The sequence below is a fragment of the Fomitiporia mediterranea genome, assembly GCF_000271605.1.
Source record: "Fomitiporia mediterranea MF3/22 unplaced genomic scaffold FOMMEscaffold_1, whole genome shotgun sequence".
Taxonomy (NCBI): domain Eukaryota; kingdom Fungi; phylum Basidiomycota; class Agaricomycetes; order Hymenochaetales; family Hymenochaetaceae; genus Fomitiporia; species Fomitiporia mediterranea.
In genome coordinates, this window is record NW_006760386.1 from 907,867 (window position 1) to 926,750 (window position 18,884).

The 18,884-nt window shown below is 47.7% G+C and overlaps 6 protein-coding genes across 6 annotated transcripts; 3 read left to right on the top strand and 3 right to left on the bottom strand.

The window, feature by feature from the left end:
- Positions 1 to 1,248: 1,248 nt before the first annotated feature.
- FOMMEDRAFT_24783 (uncharacterized protein) lies at positions 1,249 to 1,713 on the top strand (the record flags this gene model as incomplete). Its single annotated transcript, XM_007261287.1, has 1 exon — positions 1,249 to 1,713. One exon carries the CDS (start codon positions 1,249 to 1,251, stop codon positions 1,711 to 1,713), a length of 465 nt encoding a protein of 154 aa, XP_007261349.1.
- A 333-nt stretch (positions 1,714 to 2,046) lies between these two features.
- Positions 2,047 to 3,201, bottom strand: FOMMEDRAFT_149923 (uncharacterized protein; the record flags this gene model as incomplete). Its single annotated transcript, XM_007261288.1, has 3 exons — positions 2,047 to 2,338; positions 2,402 to 2,892; positions 3,022 to 3,201. The coding sequence occupies 3 exons, from the start codon at positions 3,199 to 3,201 to the stop codon at positions 2,047 to 2,049; spliced, it is 963 nt and encodes a 320-aa protein (XP_007261350.1).
- Positions 3,202 to 3,632: 431 nt separating this feature from the next.
- Positions 3,633 to 5,279, bottom strand: FOMMEDRAFT_149924 (TPR-like protein; the record flags this gene model as incomplete). The annotated part of the gene is made up of 1 exon (XM_007261289.1): positions 3,633 to 5,279. One exon carries the CDS (start codon positions 5,277 to 5,279, stop codon positions 3,633 to 3,635), a length of 1,647 nt encoding a protein of 548 aa, XP_007261351.1.
- Positions 5,280 to 6,037: 758 nt separating this feature from the next.
- Positions 6,038 to 8,404, top strand: FOMMEDRAFT_24784 (uncharacterized protein; the record flags this gene model as incomplete). The annotated part of the gene is made up of 3 exons (XM_007261290.1): positions 6,038 to 7,169; positions 7,219 to 7,570; positions 7,624 to 8,404. 3 exons carry the CDS (start codon positions 6,038 to 6,040, stop codon positions 8,402 to 8,404), a joined length of 2,265 nt encoding a protein of 754 aa, XP_007261352.1.
- A 94-nt stretch (positions 8,405 to 8,498) lies between these two features.
- FOMMEDRAFT_100603 (uncharacterized protein) lies at positions 8,499 to 12,277 on the bottom strand. The gene is made up of 9 exons (XM_007261291.1): positions 12,029 to 12,277; positions 11,811 to 11,960; positions 10,519 to 11,759; positions 10,147 to 10,459; positions 9,873 to 10,084; positions 9,676 to 9,818; positions 9,212 to 9,620; positions 9,036 to 9,151; positions 8,499 to 8,975 (listed from the first exon to the last, which is right to left on the bottom strand). Exons 1-9 carry the CDS (start codon positions 12,222 to 12,224, stop codon positions 8,633 to 8,635), a joined length of 3,123 nt encoding a protein of 1,040 aa, XP_007261353.1. The 5' UTR covers positions 12,225 to 12,277; the 3' UTR covers positions 8,499 to 8,632.
- A 724-nt stretch (positions 12,278 to 13,001) lies between these two features.
- Positions 13,002 to 18,788, top strand: FOMMEDRAFT_143821 (glycoside hydrolase family 13 protein). Its single transcript, XM_007261292.1, has 12 exons — positions 13,002 to 13,361; positions 13,455 to 13,600; positions 13,660 to 14,249; positions 14,307 to 14,886; positions 14,962 to 15,470; positions 15,524 to 15,921; positions 15,975 to 16,071; positions 16,133 to 16,670; positions 16,727 to 17,709; positions 17,757 to 17,843; positions 17,896 to 18,299; positions 18,355 to 18,788. The coding sequence occupies exons 1-12, from the start codon at positions 13,062 to 13,064 to the stop codon at positions 18,556 to 18,558; spliced, it is 4,836 nt and encodes a 1,611-aa protein (XP_007261354.1). The 5' UTR covers positions 13,002 to 13,061; the 3' UTR covers positions 18,559 to 18,788.
- The last annotated feature ends 96 nt before the right edge of the window (positions 18,789 to 18,884 follow it).

The window sequence follows — 18,884 nt, forward strand, 5'->3', positions numbered from 1 at the left end:
TTGTAGGCAGAGGACTGGCCTGGAGAGAACAAAAGAGACGACATAGCGTTGGGGGAAGAGGGTTGGGGAGATGATGGAGGTAGGAGGAAAAGGAGTGACGAGAGCAAGTGCGTCATTATATGCTCTCGATCTTTGGTACTCGATTATGTAATCACTTCGATATATTGTTTAAAGGTAAAAACAAATTATATTATAAGTCTGAAAGAGTGATTGTTAACATTATTAATATATATAATTGTATATTATCTTACTAAAAGTATTGTAATTAACTTACAAGCACAACATATTACTTTTATGACTGTTATAATTAATCAACTATTGTTACAGATAACTTATAATATAATTTTAGCATATTATAATAGGAGTTGAGCACTTGTACCTCACATGTAATGTTGTAATAATACTATTAGTAAGCTTACTTGCTCTAAAACATGTTTGTAGTTTAATAGAAACTTTGTATATTTCTTACATTTATATACAATCATTATAATTACATTATAAGTAAAATATAAGTGTTATTTTAGAATGTAATGCTTATAAAATCATTTTATTAGATTACCTTTGCTATTATTAAATACATTTGTTGCGACTTTTTCGTGATGCAGCTGTACTAGTATTGACACAATTTGCAAGGCATGTTTCAAGCATTTTTTACACCTGTGTGTTGCTTTGGAAGCTGTATACTACTTTGTGAAGATCCTAAGTACAGTATACTGATCACTCCCATTCTTCTGTCTGACACAGTAACACATACTAAGCCCTAGTGAGGGTGGACAAGAGTAGAGGAAATACAGTGCTGACAACTGTATAATGTACAACACTGTGTAAGAGACAGGCACTATAATAATCAGATTCGGGTTTGTGCCCTATTACTTAAATAATAGTCACACACTCCTCATCAGCAGAGCAAAGGTGACTCAGGTGAGAGCAACCATCTAATAACATTACTACTACTTGATCTACTTTGTTTATCTGTAGCATTATAAAGCAACACCCTTCAGCATTGTGCCCAGATGTCTCTGCCTTTCAGCCCATCAAACATTATCTGGCACTCAGTATTATTAGTATGTCTCACCAAAGTCGAACTCAATCACTTTCTGTTTCTCCTCAAGGTCCTAAGTGGCACAAACAAACATACAATGTTTTCTTACTTATGCAACTTCTCTGTGAAAATGCTAAATCTGACACCAATCCAAATGGGGACCCAATCATAAGGAAGTTCTTGGACAGATTTAAAAAAAAACAACTATGAGAGTACAAAGAATAGTGGATCTTAGAAAGAAATGGATTAATGAACTTGATTCAATTGATGAAAAAATAGAAAGCAAGAAGGACGAAATAGAAAATGAGGAGGATGAGATCAAAAACATGAAGGATGAATTAGAAAGAAAGAAGGATGAGATAAAGGGGGAAGATAAAATAAAATATGAGGAGGAAGTAAGACACAAGGAAGAAAAACTAAGTAAGAACAAAGAGTTGCTTAGAAAGAACGAAAAACGAAAACAGGAGCTTCCTATCTATATCAATTCTGATGGATTTACTGCTTATAAAGAGATATATCCAACAAACTATGCAGAACAAACTGATAAAATTGTTAAGATTTTGAAAAAAGAGTATAATATTAATATTCCTGAGGATTGTCTTACACCTAATGATCATAGGCTGGGACAATGGCTTCAGGTCATTAAGGGAACTTTTAGTGGTCAAAAGTAGGATTCAATTTTACAGTATATCTGTGTCAAAAATAGATACTTTAGTAATTACTAAAATAAAACTAAACAGTCCTGAACCATTTATTGTTACTGTATAGCCTTACTCTCTAATATAAATGTCACAGAGGTCTCAAGAGCAAATCAATTTCAATCAGGCGCCTATGTGAATCAGGTTGACCTATCTCTCAGTCTGAATGCCATCCAGTGCCTTTAGCTCCATGGCTGCTTTTCGATGTCTGGTAGCCGCTCGCTTATACCGCACCTCACTCTTGTCACACTCTCACATATACTCATAAGCAGCCCTGTCAAAGAAGGGTCTGTCCTCATCAAGTAGCTACCACATTGATCCAACCACGCTTTGAAACCCAGAGAATTGCATCGCTGCGGCCAGATGAAGTATTTCATCATGCAAGTCGTCACGTGGTTGTTCGGCCGTATGGCGAGCAGAAAGATATGCAAACTCTGCATTCGGAAGATTACCTTGGACAACATCGAGTAGCGCCAGCCTGCCATCGGACAGCTTGAATGAAGAGTTGAAAGGCGTTGAATGCAAGAGTCCATGGCAAACAAAATAGACCCAAGTTGCTTTCCGAAGCTCTTTGATCACAATATCACACGAAGGGTTGCTAACACATAATTTGGTGCTTACGTCACAATTCCTGATATTGTGGATTTCCCTCTTAGCCTACCGAAGTGAGGTATCCCCAGTTACAAGTACTGTCGCCTCTCCTCCGTCCCCACCAGATCGTGTGCTGATGAGCACTGCGAGTGTCGGAGTACACAATAAAATGTACTTGTCTAGCCGATACCTGACAGATCCATCTGTATGCTCGAATGAACCTGCTGCGTGGAAAGGAAGCGCAGATAGTACAGATGTGGGGCACCACCATATGCGCGCTCCCTCCGCAATCCCGAGCTCCTTTACTTTGTCGACCACTTTAGAGACAACCCTGTCCCACAAAGCCTTCATCACCTGGCGGAGTGTCTGATCGTATTCTCGCAAGTCAGCTCCGGAGCTTGTGTACGTTTCTAGCAGCTCCTTGCACATATTAGTGCTGTCATCGTAGAACTCCTCATCTACTGGAACACAGACAACCGGCAAATAGTCCCAGGAAAGCACAATGAGTGTGTCGGATCGATATTTGCAACGGTTGACTATCACAGGACCCTCCGAAGCTGCCTACTGGAGCACTTTAAATGGCGTAACTGAAAGAAAGTTTTCAAACACAGGAATGTGCTGTATCTCATTGATGATCTCTTCCTGTTAGCTAAAGAGTTGCCTCTTCAATTTTAGCCCCTCCTCAAGCACGATCCGCTCCCCATAAACACCCAGCATAGATGACCCGCCTCTGACTGCACCTGAATCGGACTGTAACATAGTTGGTGACGTCGTCAGGTTCTCCGGCAGGTGACTAACATCCCTGAACCGGTCGGCAAGCTCTGTGTTTGTTCCTGCAAGATGATCCAGAGGCGCTCTAAAACCACGCATCTGTGACCAAAGTAAACCCCGTCCTTGCTCAAGTAACTCTATAACTTCTTTAAGCCCATTTCCCTCTATAGCATAAGCAGAGTAGGGCTGATAATAATGGTATGTTGGAGGAGGGACATTGCCACCTTGTAAGCTCTAGATGTGGTATGGTGAGCATGTTTTCGAGCAAGGTTAGCCCACTGATGGGCAGATGCGAGACAGATCAAGAAGCTAGAGAACTTATACTCGGCAGCATGCTCAAGTAATTGCATGCTCTCTTCAAAATTGTCCATGTGCCTAAATTTCTCGAATCGAGAGTATAAGGAAGTAGCCAAGCCCTTCAGCGACGTAGAACGATCAGGATGTCCGTTGGGAAGCAGTTGCAAGGCAGCACAATGATGCTCAATGGCTTCGTCAAGATCTGCTGTCTGACCAGACTGTTTAAGTCGAGTCTAAAGAGAAGCCGCGAGGTTATTAAGAGATGCGGAGCGATTGGGGTGACCGTCAGGGAAATGCTGTAGGGCAGCACAATAATGATTGGTGGCCTCATCGAGGTCCGCAGTCTGGCCATACGTATCAAGCCAAGTTTGAAGGGAAGTTGCGAGGTTATTGAGAGACATGGAACGATCCGGATGACCATCGGGGCGATGTTGAAGGGCAGTGCAATGATGCTTGATGGCCTCTTCAAGGTCTGAAATCCGTCCGTGCTGTTGAAATCGAGCTGTCAGGGAAGAGGCAAGGTTATCCAGGGACATTGAACGATCGGGATGGTCGTTGGGACGAAGTTGTAGAGCAGCATGATGATGTTTGATGGCCTCATCGAGGTCTACAGTTTGTCCATACTGTTCAAAGCGGGTTCGAAGGGAAGTTGCAAGGTTATTGAGAGATGTGGAACGATTGGGATGACCGTCAGGACGAAGTTGCAGGGCCGTACGATGGAACTTGATAGCCTCATCGAGGTCTGCAGTCTGTCCGTATTGTTCGAATCGAGTTTGGAGGCAAGTCGCGAGGTTGTTGAGAGCCGCGGAAGGGTTGGGATGGCTATCGGTGCAAAGTAGCACGGCAGTACGAAGATGCTCTATGGCCTCATCAAGGTCTGCAGTCCATCCACGTTGTTCGAATCGAGCTTGAAGGGAATTCGCGAGGTTATTGAGAGACGTGGAACGACTTGGGTGGCCATTGGGGCGAAGTTGCAAGGCGGCTCGATGACGATCGATAGCCTCATCAAGGTCTGCAGTCTGTCCAAGCTGCTCAAATCGGGTTTGAAGGGCATATGCGAGGTTGTTGAGAGATGCGGAGCGATTAGGATGACTGTCAGGGAAAAGCTCCAGCGCAGCACGGTGATGCTTAATGGATTCATCAAGGTCTGTAGTCTGTCCATGTTCTCTAAATCGAATTTGAAGGGCAGCTGCAAGGTTATTGAGAGAAGTAGAGCGATCGGGATGGCCATCGGGGCAAAGTTGCAAGGCAAAGCGAAGGTGCTTGATAGCCTCGTTGAGTTCCCTAGTCTGCCCATGCTGTTGAAATCGAATTGCCAGAGAAGTTGCGAAATTATTGAGAGACATGGGACATCTAGGATGGTCGTCGGGACAAAGTTGCACGGCAGCGCGATGACACTCGATGGCCTCCTTGAGGTCTGCAGTCCGTCCATGCTGTTCAAAGCGAGATTGAAGGGAATTTGCTAGGTTATTGAGAGACACAGGACGATCGGGATGGTTATTGGGGCGAAGCTGCAGGGCAGCACGATGATGTTTGAGGGCCTCATCAAGGTCCTCACATTGTCCATGCTGCTCAAACCGAGTTTGAAGGGAATTCGCAAGGTTATCGAGAGACAAGGAACGATCCGGATGGCCATCAGGGCGAAGTTGTAGGGCAGCGCGATGACGTTCGATGGCTTCCTCAAGGTCTGCGGTCCGTCCATGCTGCTTAAAGCGAGTCTGAAGGGTAGCGGCAAGGTTAGTGAGAGACGTGGAACGATCTGGATGCCCGTCAGGGACGAGTTCCAGTGAAGCACGATAATGCTCGATAGCATTGCCCAGATCTTCTATTCTCCCGTATTGCTCAAATCGCTTATTAGAGAAAACTTCAAAGGGGTTCATTGTCTCGGAGCAATCTGGATGTCCTTCAGAATGAAGTCCTTGTCACCATGCAAGCACAGTGACGCGTCTTAATGACCCCGATTCTCCGTTGTCGACCTGTTCGTACATGAGAAGGGAAGAGAACGAGCTGTACGGAACGTCTCACCAGAGATCCTCTATCCTCTTAAAACCTACTTGTCTTATCTAGTATAATCTACTGTCTAAGTTTCTTGAGCCATTCTAGGTCGGAACTGAATTGTGCATTGACACGTGACAAGCTCAGTCCTGAACACGTGAAGCATGTTTCTCAAACTCAAAAAAAGGTAACATACCAGACCCTGCCACCGACGGCGCACTAGCAAGTCTTCCAGCGAACTGTTGTTCCCCCGAATGCTCTATAGTTGTCATTTATTAGAGTCACAGGAGTCGCTAATGCGATGAAATTGAAGAGGAGGGCTTCATCTTCCCTCTTTAAAGAGCTTCGCGCAAGCCAAAGGACCTACGTACAACGTGTCAAGGCGTACTTATTCATCGGTGCTTTACTTCTGACACTGCTAGCTAGTCTAGGGCCTCTCCTACTTTGGGGTTCACAATCTCCAACCACCGAAAAACATAGATCTAATTTTATTGCTGAGAGTTCCATTGTTGTACGCAATGAGCTAGTGGAGACCTCGAGGACTGTGCTACTCGATGCTACAGACACGATATTTCTCGGTGCTTCGGATCTCATTGACCTTCCCTTCTTCTATGACAGTGGCTCGATGACTGCTATCCTCACTATGACTGTTGATACCTTGGTTCGACTACAGCAAACCGTTGAACCCCTTATGTCTGATCAATCTTCAATCTCAGCCATTACAATCGTTTGTCCTGCCGATACCTTCTCTGCCTTACAGACTTTTCTTCACGGGGGTAGTATGGATACCTTCCTCGATATAAACATAGCTCTCTGGCCAGAAGGTCTCGAAGAAGCTCAAGCTCTAATGCATGCAGCAGCTCAGGTATCGACAGAATACGCATTGATCATAGACAATGAAGGCTTCGGTGACCTCCATGAAGAATCTCGCGACCATCTCCTATCACATCCGTTCTTGCTTGACGTCCCAAGTGGATTTTGCGGAGCTAATCTTACGAAGGCGAGAGATTATGTTGTATGTGCTGCACCTCATGTCGAGCCTGGCTCGGCATTTTTCCTCTTTCCGCCCTTTGTCATTCCTTCTCCGTTGATACGCGGATTCAACCCAAGTACAATCGATAATGGAACTTTCTGGTCCGATTTTGGAAGAACTGTGCTGCACGCTAATGGGATTGGCGTTGTCGTTCGTGAATCTGAGAAAACTTCGGACAAAGACTGGTGTCATGTGCAATGCCTCAAGCACCATGCAATTGATGAACCGACACTTGCACAGTGCTTGACACTACCCGAGTCTAGCGAAGCTTCCGAGGAAATGAATGACCTGGCTCATTCGTCCTCCCTAGCCGTAGTCTTGCAGACGCTCAAAGATTTGCGAGAGTTCTCTAATGTTGTCTGCAGGTTCATGGAAAATGGCTACAATGTTCACGTTCTTATCCTGTCACACGATACCGACCATGTCATTCCACATGATGGCGCATTTCCTTGGTTCCATGAACACCTTGTTTCAGATGTCTGCGGGATCTCGTTTAGTGCGTTGCACTCTTCGTCGAACATCTTCGCAAATGCAGAAGCGCTAAATTTCTGGCTCAAGTCGGCAAATGAATCAATGTCGATTATATTCTACGGACTCACGGGACTCGAAGATGCATCGCAGTATTCCTTCAAAGCTGAGCTGGAGAGGCAGAGTGCCTCAGGAGTGATGGTGATTCGACTGCCGCACAGTGATCTGCCGTACTGTGATTGGATTGCGTCGTTAACATTGGAAGAACTGAGAAGTAGGTCAAAGTCGCTATTTAATGCTACCCTTAATTCATAGGCTTTTAGGTTGGCATGCACCAGACATAGAGCTCTCTGTCATTACCGATAACAGGCCGAGCTCGTTAGAGCGTTTGCTCAAATCACTAGAAGGCGCTCGGTACTTTGGGGACTCCGTCTCTATTCGAATAAACGAAGAGCAAACGGCGGATATGCATACCAGGAGAATTGTCGATCAGTTCTCTTGGATTCACGGTGAAATATTCGTGCACCATCGGGTTGTCCATGCAGGGCTTCGTACTGCTATTGTGGAGTCTTGGTATCCTCACTCAAATCACTCCTATGTTATTTTACTGGAAGACGATGTTGAGGTTTCACCTCTGTTCTATGCCTGGGCTAAGATGTCTCTGTTGCGATACCGGTATGTCAGATTTATGCTTTGGTACTTGGTGACTTTGATTGACTGGCCTCAAGCTATGGTGCTTCAAATAGGCAGCCGACGCTTTTCGGGATAAGCCTATATCAGCAGAAGCAGATAGAACTACGACCAGAAGGCCGCCGGCCCTTCGACGCTCAAGCATTATTCGACTCGTTCGGCGTCCTTTATCGCAATACTCCGTATCTCTCGCAAATTCCTTGTAGTTGGGGCGCCGTGTATTTTCCAGAACACTGGCAAGAATTTCATGCATATCTAACAATCCGCCTCTCCAAAGCATGGATACCGCTCCGCGATCACGTCGTGCCAGATGTACGCTCCAATAGATGGGCCAAATCATGGAAGAAGTTCTTCATCGAGCTCGCGTACCTTCGCGGGTATGTCATGTTGTATCCGAATTACGATGACTTTGTGTCGTTGTCGACGAATCATCTTGAGGTCGGTTCGCATGTTAAAGAACAGCCGCAGAGTGTTTACGAACAGAAGAAGGCTCTGTTTACGCTCCCGCTCATGACTCTGCCTACTTATACCGATGACCAACAGGATTCGCGTTCGACGGGCTTGCTTGAGTTGCCTGATGAACAGCTACCGGAATGGTCTGATTTACCAGTTCTTGACCTTCTAGGTCGAATCACGAGCGGAGAGGAGATTGTGGAACGCGGAAAGGAACGACAAAAAGAGCTAGCCGGGTGCGTCACGATTGGCAGTCAACCGGAGCAGCGGCAGCTCTTCAGAGCTGAGGAGTTGTTCAGATGTAGCGGGGTCGACGATGATAGCGATGAATTAGAAGATGAAGTGGATAGCAGTGATTCATTATAATGTCTAGATTAACACAATGGAGTTGCGAAGGGAAAAGCGCACAAGACCAATGTAGTATTGATAATCATTTGACACATAGCCCTTGCTTGAAGGGGTTGAAACAAAACGAGAAGGGAAAACAACTTTTCATTAGGACAGATACAAAGCAGGGCGAGGCAGATGTAAAGAAAAAGAAGACAAAAGAAAGAGAAAAAGAAAACAGTTGCTATTAAAAGAAACACCCAATTATTAAACAGTGATCTGCGAGCTATCCAAACCCAACGCGTGTAAAAATATATTCACGTTGGTGATTTTGAGGTTCTGCTCTGCCTCGTCGGTGATGAATCCCTTGTTGACTGCGAGAACGTTGTCGAGGATCTTTTCGCGGAGTGTGGAGACGAGGACTTGTTGCTGCTCGTTGTCTGCATGAAGGGCGAAGGTTGCGAGGAACTTCCAGACTGGTTGGTCGAGGAGGTCTGCGTCGACTGTTAGGACTCCTGCTGATGTGCGGAGTGTTGGGATTCGGGATGAGGGGAAGAGAGAGAGGAGGAAGGGACCGAAAATGTGGTAGAGGTGGACGACGACGCCTTGCCTAGAGTATATGATAATACGTAAGATGCCGAGGATGATTGGAGAATGGAATACCACTAACCATGATTGCAGGTCCTCTTCTGTCGGAATCTCGGATGGGTCAATAGATCCTGCCATCATCTCGGACTTGATCTCTTCCGCGCGACTCAGAAAAGCGGTAAGGAGAGCTTGACCGGGCTGGAAACCCAAGTTCCGATTCAACGTATGTTCCAAAGATCAAGGCAGGCGAGGACTTACTCTCGAGTGAATGACAAGCCCCATATCACAGTGCTCCATAAGAAGACCCATCATACCAACCACAACGCCCAATTTGAACTTGGCGACCACAGGCAAAATAGACTGTAACACAGTCGACAAGAACAACTGCGTTTGTCTATCAACCTCTCGGCGTTCTGAAGAGTCTTCCTGGACGTCGAGGACTGCAGCGTTCTTAACGACATCGAGCTGCGAAAAACATGCAACTAGTAAACAGATGACTTGAAGAAGTTGCTGTGTGTTGAGATGCCGTGCGAGACGTGGGAGGAGTTTCTTGCCCTTTGCAGGCATAAGCAGTGAGATAAAAGGGTGAGGATTGCTCGTCTCGAGGGGCACCATGACGCGAAGGTTGTCCCAAAGACGTCCTGTCTCGGCTCTATATGACGCCTCCCTTTAAAATAATCAGTCAAAGGTGACAATGGGAATAGCGAGAGCCTAAGGCGTACCATTCTACCACATGAAATTGGTCATCAGGCGCAGGTTGCTCACGGCGCAATTGCTCAATTTTCAGCTGACTGTCATAGAGACTCTCAAGGATAATAAGACATTCTCTGCGCGTGAGTGGGTCCTTTTGCACAGTTCCTGTAGGCTGCGGAAACGAAGTCAGTACCGACCTTGCGCCGGAAAGAACGAGAGATCGCACATCAGCTTGGACACCAAGAGCTTCACGACCTCGTTTTGCAGCTTCCTTAGCAGCACCTGCTGCATGTTGCTTTGAATCGTCCTTGGAGATATGTCCATGCGCAGCATTCGGATCTGTCGTCCCATTGGTGTCGACTTGGAGTAGCTGACGAGGGGCAGCCTTGTAGCTCCGACCAGCGGTCTTTCCTAAGGCACCCTGAAGGCTATGTATCGCTGTATACGAACAAACTGTCAGCAATAATCCCGAGGCATCAAAAGTGGCATGGAAGACAAACCGTGCAAGCCTTTCTCCTTTTCCCTCTGCCTAGCATTATTTACGATGCGTTCGACCTGGGCTTCCATGCGCTGCATAGCGTTTGGTCGACGATTTCCGCCGCGTTGGTTCAACCCGAGTCCGACGCCCTCACCAGAACCGAATTTCAGGACTCGCTCTTCCGTTACGTCAATGCCCATACGACTACGCATGAGTGAGCCGTAGACCTGAGCATAGAAGTCCTCTGTGTACGGGTCGGAGGTGACGAGCTGCGAAACTTGAATGCGTGTGATGAAATCCTTGTCGGATTGCGTCATGAGGTCGTTGTAGCGGCTCTGAACATTTAAGTCCATTAGCACAGGGTATAAGAGAATCGAACGCTGAGAATACAAACCATATGTGCGATTTTCGCGGCTTTCCGTCGCCGTTTACCTTCTTGTTTTTCAGCCTCCATAATTTTCCGCATTGCCTCCACGCGGAGCTGTTCCCTCTGAGCATCGGACACTTGCACCATACCCTGAGGCAGAGATTGTCCGTTAACGCCGTTCATGCCGGCAATATTTTGTAAGAACTCTTGTTGAGCGAGCTGGGCAAGCATACGCTGCTGTAGTTGCATTTGCGCTGCGTCTGTTGCTGTTGTGCCGAGTATGTTCGGGCTACCCTCACCGCGTGCTTTATTGACCATCTCATTTACCATGGCCAGACGCATCTGTTGAAGTTGGTCCATCGGTGAATCACGCCGCTGCTCAAGGAGTCCTGCTGCTGCTAGTTGTGCTTGTCGCTGTTGATCAGCTATGATCTGCCGTCGCAACTCATCAACATTTGTTGGTGCAGAAAGAAGCCTTTGACGACTTTCTTGCTCTTGATAGTCAAATTCTCCAGTGAAACGTTGCTGTTGCTGGTACTGCTGAGATGGTGCTCTGCTATGTGTCATACCTTGCTGAAGGCCGCGCTCACGCTCAGCGGTCCTTTGATGCATGAACTCAACTGTGTCGATGGGCGTATGCGTGCGTTTCCGACCCTCCATATGCATAAGTGCAGGGTCCTTGTGATAACCACGCTGAGGCTCTTGGTTACGCACACTTTCAGCCTCTTGCACCAGAAATGCCTGCTGTGGATAAGCGTCGAATCTGGACTGCGACGCCTGATAGCTGGCTTGCGGAGCATTGTGAGGCAACCTCTGGTGTACAGACGGTGATTGTGAACGCATACGCGGCGGCTTCATGAGCTGTTGCTGTTGCTGTAATTGTTGCTGAAGTAGCTGTTGTTGCTGTTGAAGCAAAAGCTGTTGTTCCTGGAGCTTTATCTCACGAGCTCGCTGGGTCTGTGCACGCATTTCTGCTTCGATCTCTGCGAGACTGCGCGTACCCGGGGCGGAGTAGTCAACCATCCCATCCGTCCGTGTTTGGTTCTGTGGCACATTAGCGGCTGACGGATATTGCTGAACAAGCGCTGGTGACTGCGTTTGTTGACGGACAGCATTACTTGCGGAAGGACGTGTCCCAGAAATGCTCGTTGACGCTTGGTGACTAAGGACGGAACCAGCCCTGCGTCCAATGCTGCTTGACGTGCGCAGAACGGAGAACGGGGACTTGTCATCCCAGATGGACTCGCGGGACGTGTGCGTGGGGCGCGCTGGAGTCTCAGGTCAGACGAGTCGAAATGGCAGCAGCGGATGCAACGCACCTTGCTGAGATGACTTTGATACCTCGGCTGGCAACTGCGTCTGCATGTGTGATTCATGGATGTGTGTTAGACCAGCAGTTGTGACAGAATCCTGCTTTGGACGGCGCTCTAGATCCGGAAGCGCATGTGCAGTGAAGTCGAAGTCCTTGCCTGAGGAGAGGCCGGGTAGTAGTGAGACGATGTTCGAACTCGTCAGGGATGCGGATTCAGTGACTTACCGACGGGTCCAGTGCCGCCGAAGGTCTCGTCATTCAGTTCGTCTCCGCCTTCCTGGAGTGCATGGCCAAGTCCATCGTAGTCATCCTGACCCCAATTGTAGACTGCGATATCTTCGTCAGCCCTCGTCTCGCCTGACAGGAACCGCCGCTTCTCCTCCTCGATAGGATTGTTCGTTTCGAGCCCGAAGAAAGACATGAATGCGCCCGAGCCCCTTGACCACGGGTATCACAGCCTGCCTTCTGTGGCTTTTACTTCCCAGTTCAGCTTGTCGATAGAAACTCGGAGGGTGGCCGTTGCCGCAACGTACCTCTTAATCCAAATTTTCAATACAAATCGACAGCTTTCTCGGATGGTAGAAGTTGATAGAAAGTCGTTGAACAAGAAAAGTTGGATGGGTTGCTGCTTGATGCCGCCGCAGAGGACGCAAGTTGCACAAGCGGAAAGTGTGACAAAATCGGCAAGAAAATCCATTTTTACTTTATTATTCCTCTTGTCTTGCTGAGTCACATTCGCGATAAAATGGATTGCCTATTCCGGGGCTTTGGTTACATTTCACACTCGCGCGAAGCAAAGTATGTATATTGTACGGTGCTTGCGGGCGTACCTTTCCGCCTCAGTTATCGATATAAATGGGGAAAATTAATATGCAAACATGAACTTCGCGTATGCATCCGTATCGCCAATTCAGTCGCCAATGTACTTCATCTCAACGTTCTTTCTTAAGTGTATCATTCATTACCCCAGACTATGAGAAGGTTCCCCGTACGTAAGTGACGTTTTACTATCAGAACGATCGTGCTGATGCTGAACTGATATGTGAAAGGAATGGGAACGGGGAGATTCGGCCATAGTGGCGGGTCCAGATGCGGCAGTGACGTAGGTCCAAATGAAGACTGATGTCCAGATCGGATCCGAGCAGAGCAGAATGTCGCGTTTGCTTTCAGTCGCGTCTTGCTCCTACTTAACCTCGTCCGTCTTGCCTCTACGCCGAGGCTCGCCACTCCTTCCGTTCTCCCTCATTTCGTCTCGCCTATGACTACAGTGAATGTGCTCGACATGGCTGAGGCCGCTATCTCTGCTGCAGTCCATGGCCATGACCCTGTCAAAGCAGTCGCTACAGCCAAGGAGAATGCCAGTGGCGAACGGGTGGCATCGCCCACAATCAAAATTCCACCCCGGGATTTCAATGCGCCTAATGACTTGAAGACGCCCAAGACGCCCGCTGATGAGGGCATCGAGTTCTTCGAGTCCGCCGTCGTCCCTGGTGAAGCTCCAATCCAGGTCTATGAGCTCAAGCTGGATTCCGATGGCGGTCCTAGCAAGGACAAGTCGGTATGTGCATTTATGATATATATGTCCAAAATCCTCAGTTAATGGAGTTTTCTGCGCAATCGTGTTCAACCCCTGACTAACTTTAACTCCTAGTACATCCGGCTTCCGCCACCGTACATACCATACGTCCTGCGAATCAGCCTGGATGCGGGAACGCCTGCTTCGAGGAACGGAGTCTTCAAGACTAACTTCCCTATAGACGGAGGGGTTTTTGACCGCAACCGATTTGCAGAGCGAAAGTGCGTCTTCTTGAGCTCGGAAGCTGCATATATGCATTCTACTCATCATGCTATTATAGGCTCCCGACGAACGTATCAAAGCCTATTCAAATAGATTTACCTATCTCCCATGGAGGTGCCTTCGCGTACTGGGTAGAGTTCGATGGACATGACGGTGAACGCGAGACAGGAAGAGAGGGCTACTTCAACATTGACCCGGCTTTGCAGATCCGGAAGCGCTCGCCCATCCTTTCCGAAGAGTTGGTCCCGATCCCAGCTGAATCTGGAGGGGCATCTGTTGAAGGGACAATTGTGAATTTATCCTTGGACGGACTTGTCATCTTGACTGTAGTATCGAAATGGATGGGGACACTGGACGAATGGAGGCCTCATTTGCAGGAGGCTTCAGAGAGAGGCTACAATATGCTACACTTCACTCCGCTGCAACAACGTGGAGTAAGCCAGAGTCCGTACTCGCTTGCAGACTTCATGTCTTACGACTCGGAGCTTTTTGAGCCTGGATGGACGGGTTCCGACGAGGACAAGACGAAACGCGTCGAGGACATCCTGCAAGTTGCGAGAGAAGAGTATGGCATACTAAGCATGACAGATGTCGTCCTTAACCATGCGGCGAACAACAGTCCTTGGTTGCTGGAACACCCGGAAGCTGGTACGAATTCCCCGTCTAGGTTATTTTGTTGCGGCTGAGAAATCTTCCGTCCTTTAGGTTACAGTCCCTCCAACACCCCTCACCTTACGCCAGCCTTAGAGCTCGACGATGCAATGGTCGATTTCTCTATGTCGTTATCAGCCAAGGGCTTGCCCACTAGGGTCGATTCGAATGGCGACATCGAAATGCTCATCAACGCCTTTCACCAGGAACTCAATGCTCTAAATTTCTGGCAATACTACGTGCTGGATGTCAAAAAGGAGAGGGAATCTGTCAAGGCTGCTCTTGCGGCCGCACCTACCTGGAATGGACCGGACATTGCAAGGAAAACCGTCGCAGAACTGGCCGACTTCATCCGCGCTAACGGAGAGCTTGATGAAAGCAAGAAGTTTCATACTCGCTATGCCGTAACGGTGGATCCACAATATGCAGCTGGTTTGGTCAAGGCAGCCTTTACCGAGCTTGAGGATGAAGAAGCTCTGGCCGATGCCTGGGTAAGAGTTGTTGATGTCCTCAACGTTCCGTTATACCGAGAATGGGAAGAAGATACACGTGTTGCGTTGGAAAACATGAAGAATCGACTCGATTACACAAGACTCGCTAGTCATGGTCCGAAACTGGGAGAAATAACGGAAGAGTAAGTTTCTATCCATTTCATACCTTACACTCTGTTTATTCTCGTATTTCTGATTATTCTCGTATTAATTCGCAGATTACCTCTCGTAGACACATACTTTACACGCCTTAAGGTAGACAAATATGACCCACAAGTGCACGCCGTAGCGAATAATGGATGGATATGGGATGCTGACCCGTTACAAAACTTTGCATTGAAGCCATCGAAGGCCTACCTTCGCCGGGAAGTGATTGCCTGGGGCGATTGTGTTAAACTTCGTTATGGTGAAGGGCCTGAAGACAATCCTTGGCTTTGGGAGCATATGACACATTACGTGCAAAGTCTTGCAGCTGCATTCGACGGTTTTCGAATAGACAATTGCCATTCAACGCCATTGCATGTGGGTGTCACACTTCTTGACGCTGCCCGAGTCGTAAATCCCGACCTATATGTTTGTGCGGAGTTGTTCACGGGTAGCGAAGATACAGATACGTATTTCGTGAGCCGACTCGGTATCAACAGCTTGATCCGGGAGGCGTACAATGGTCACGACCCAAAAGAATTCTCCAGACTCTTGTATAGATATGGAGTCGGCAAGCCGATTGGCAAGTACCTTCCTCGAACTTATGGACCTTTCAATGACTAACGGTTTCTGAAGGTTCGATGGACGCTGCGTGTCTCACAAGTACCGACGAACTTCCTCCACCGACAGGGAAAGGACCGAGTCGACAGTGTATAGTCACTCCACTTCAGGGCTCTGTTCCACATGCAGTGATGTTTGATCTGACTCATGATAATGAAACGCCTATGTTCAAGCGTAGCGCCGAAGATGCACTTTCTACCGGTGCTCTCGTAACATTCTCGTACTCGGGAATTGGGTCCGTCAAGGGATTTGACGACTTGTACCCGAAGCACCTGAACATCGTTGGCGAGATGCGGAAGTACGCGTTGGACGGCTCCAATGGGATTAGTTCCATGAAGCGCGTATTCAATCATTTGCATACAGAGATGATGATTGAAGGCTTCAGTGAGGGCCACGTACACCAAGAGAATGATGTACGTCGAATCACTCTTTCTTGAGTTTTACGAGTCTGATGTTTTTTGCATAGTACATTGTCTTGCACCGAGTTCAGCCTCATACTCAAAAAGGTTATTTGCTTGTAGCGCATACAGCCTTCTCCAAAGGATCTAAGGATCGAGGATGGAGTACGTTCCTCGTTCACTGATTGCACGAATGCTTACTTACCTGAAGCTATCGTCTTTCCAGTCGAGCCGATTAAACTCAGGAGGACTAAGGCTAAATTTATCCTTGGTTCAGCCATAGATATCACTTCCTACGAAGTTGCGGATGAGAAGTTGCTGCGTGGACTCCCTTCATCCCTAATTAGCCTCGATCCGGTACAACCGCACGAGTCTTCGGACCACGAAGGATCGTATTCGGAAATTATTGTTCCGGACTACTTCCCTCCAGGCAGTGTCATGCTGTTTGAGACAGAACTGGAGGGCATTGATGCAGAGCTTGACTCCTTCTGTGCCTTAGGAGCTGAGGAGGCGTTCGCAGATCTTGACTTCATAGACCTTAATATCATTTTGCATCGTGCAGAAGGCGAAGAATTGGACGCGACTGACGGTGCTATTGCTGCTTATGACGTGCCGGGAATGGGCAAGCTGGCATACTGCGGCTTGGAGGGCTGGATGCATTCTCTAAGACATATCATGAAACATAATGATCTGGGCCATCCACTCTGTGGAAATTTGCGAGATGGGTCTTGGAGTATGGACTATATTCACGGGCGCTTAGTAAGGTGAGTCTACACACCGCTTTCCCAACTCTTAATTCCGAGTAATATTGCGCTTTTAGGCAAGCTGAGATTTTACCGCGACTAGCGAATCCAGCTGCTTGGTTTAAGGAGAAGTTTGACAAAATTAGGACAGGCATTCCGCCTTTCCTGCGTCCGAAGTTCTTCGCCATCGTAATATCCACAGCATACAAGGCGGCTCGTCGCGCTGTTGTTGAGCAGTGTTCCGAGTTCGTCGCATCTGGACATGACCTCACACAAGATCTGGCGTTATGTTCCGTACAAATGTACGGCCTCGTGAAGTCGGCGTCACTTGATCCCGGCAAGCCCGTACCTTCCTTAGCCGCTGGTCTGCCCCACTTTGCCGCTGGTTGGGCAAGAACTTGGGGAAGGGATGTATTCATTTCCTTGAGGGGACTGTTTTTGACGACGGGAAACTTTGAGGGAGCGAAATCGCATATTCTGGCATTCGCATCGACCCTTAAACACGGTCTGATTCCGAACCTTCTTGACTCAGTCAGAAGTCCGAGGTACAATTCTCGTGACTCTCCGTGGTGGATGCTCCAAAATATTCAAGACTACGTACAGTTCGCACCCGATGGGCTGTCACTTCTAAACGAGTCAGTTAAGAGGAGGTTCCCGAAGGATGATTCGTTTGTGCCGTGGAATGACCCGAAAGCGTACGCATACTCGAGTACAGTCGCGGAGATTATCCAGGAAATCTTACAACGGCACGCTAATGGAATACACTTCCGGGAGTACAATGCCGGTCCTAACCTTGACGTACAGATGCGTGACGAAGGTTTCAATATTGACGTTGCTGTAGACTGGTCGACGGGATTTGTTCACGGTGGAAACAGGTACAACTGCGGTACATGGATGGACAAGATGGGAGAATCGGTGAAAGCAGGTACGAAAGGTACACCTGGTACGCCACGAGATGGTGCACCGGTGGAGATTACGGGACTCGTCGCAAGTACGGTCCGGTGGCTCCATGAACTTTCCGAGGTGAACAAATTCCCGTTTAAAGGCGTTGAAGCCGAAAGTAAGTAAATAAATTCCGTTGTTTGATCGCGGCTAAACGCATTCCAGTTGATGGGACACGTCGTCTCGTCACTTACAAGGAATGGGCTGATCTTATCAGAACCAATTTCGAGACACACTACTACGTCCCTGCTGGTAAGCAATAGTCATTTGTCTTAGATGACTGTCGCACTGAAGTCTGCCGTAGCTGCCGAGGACGATGCGAAATACCATGTAGACCCCAATATCATAAACCGTCGCGGAATTTACAAGGACGTCTTCGGCTCTGGAGAAGGGAGGGAATGGTCAGACTATCAATTACGGTGCAACTTCCCGATTGCTATGGCTGTTGCTCCTGAGCTATTTGATCCCGATGACGCCTTGGCCGCTCTTAAACTAGTGGATAAGGTCCTTCGGAGTCCGTTAGGGATGAAGACTCTTGACCCGATGGATTCTCAATACAGACCGAATTATGACAACTCGAATGACTCAGACGATCCAAGTATTGCCAAAGGTCTCAACTATCATAACGGGCCGGAGTGGGGATGGCCACTCGGTTACTTCTTGCGTGCATACTTATACTTCGACACTTTTGTCGGAGCAGGAAAGGAGGTATGCCGTACTTGCAAAGAATGCAGAATGTATTTACTAATGTCCGTTTCTGTAGGACAAGAATGTCACCCTTCATCGCCTGCACAGGTACCTTTTACCAACTAGACTTCACATACAGAACGATCGATGGAGAGGTATTCCGGAGCTGACTAATGAGAATGGATCGTTCTGCTACGACTCATGTGCTACACAAGCATGGAGCGCAAGTACATTGCTGGACTTCCTTGAGGACGCGCATCAAATTAGTAATGAAGACTGACCCACCGAAGACTCGTTCTCTGTAAACGTGTTGTTTCTTGGACATTGACTTCCGTATGACCTGCTTGGAGTTTTGGATTTGTATAAATCATCGCACGTACACGAGGGGTCGAAGATACATTTGAAAGCATGGACAGTTGTAGATACATAATCATCTTCGTTCGACCGCTATATACATGGATTATCGAATATACCGTAGATGACCGTTACGAATACACATTTGAATCTAACATATCAGGGACGACTGGTGCTTGCCTCTAGGAATAACCCAAGCGCCACTATTCCCGCGTACCTTTCAAATTCTCTTCATCTTCTATTTGTCAATCA

Bases quoted from the DNA above. Each gene is read 5' to 3' on its own strand.
- FOMMEDRAFT_100603 (XM_007261291.1), bottom strand. From the start codon at position 12,224: ATGTCTTTCTTCGGGCTCGAAACGAACAATCCTATCGAGGAGGAGAAG. The intron at 11,760-11,810 runs GTGCGTTGCATC...CTGAGACTCCAG, and splicing joins ATCAAAGTCATCTCAGCAAG to CGCGCCCCACGCACACGTCC. The intron at 10,460-10,518 runs GTTTGTATTCTC...TTAAATGTTCAG, and splicing joins CCGCGAAAATCGCACATATG to AGCCGCTACAACGACCTCAT.
- FOMMEDRAFT_143821 (XM_007261292.1), top strand. From the start codon at position 13,062: ATGACTACAGTGAATGTGCTCGACATGGCTGAGGCCGCTATCTCTGCT. The intron at 14,887-14,961 runs GTAAGTTTCTAT...ATTAATTCGCAG, and splicing joins CTGGGAGAAATAACGGAAGA to ATTACCTCTCGTAGACACAT. The intron at 15,471-15,523 runs GCAAGTACCTTC...CGGTTTCTGAAG, and splicing joins TGGAGTCGGCAAGCCGATTG to GTTCGATGGACGCTGCGTGT.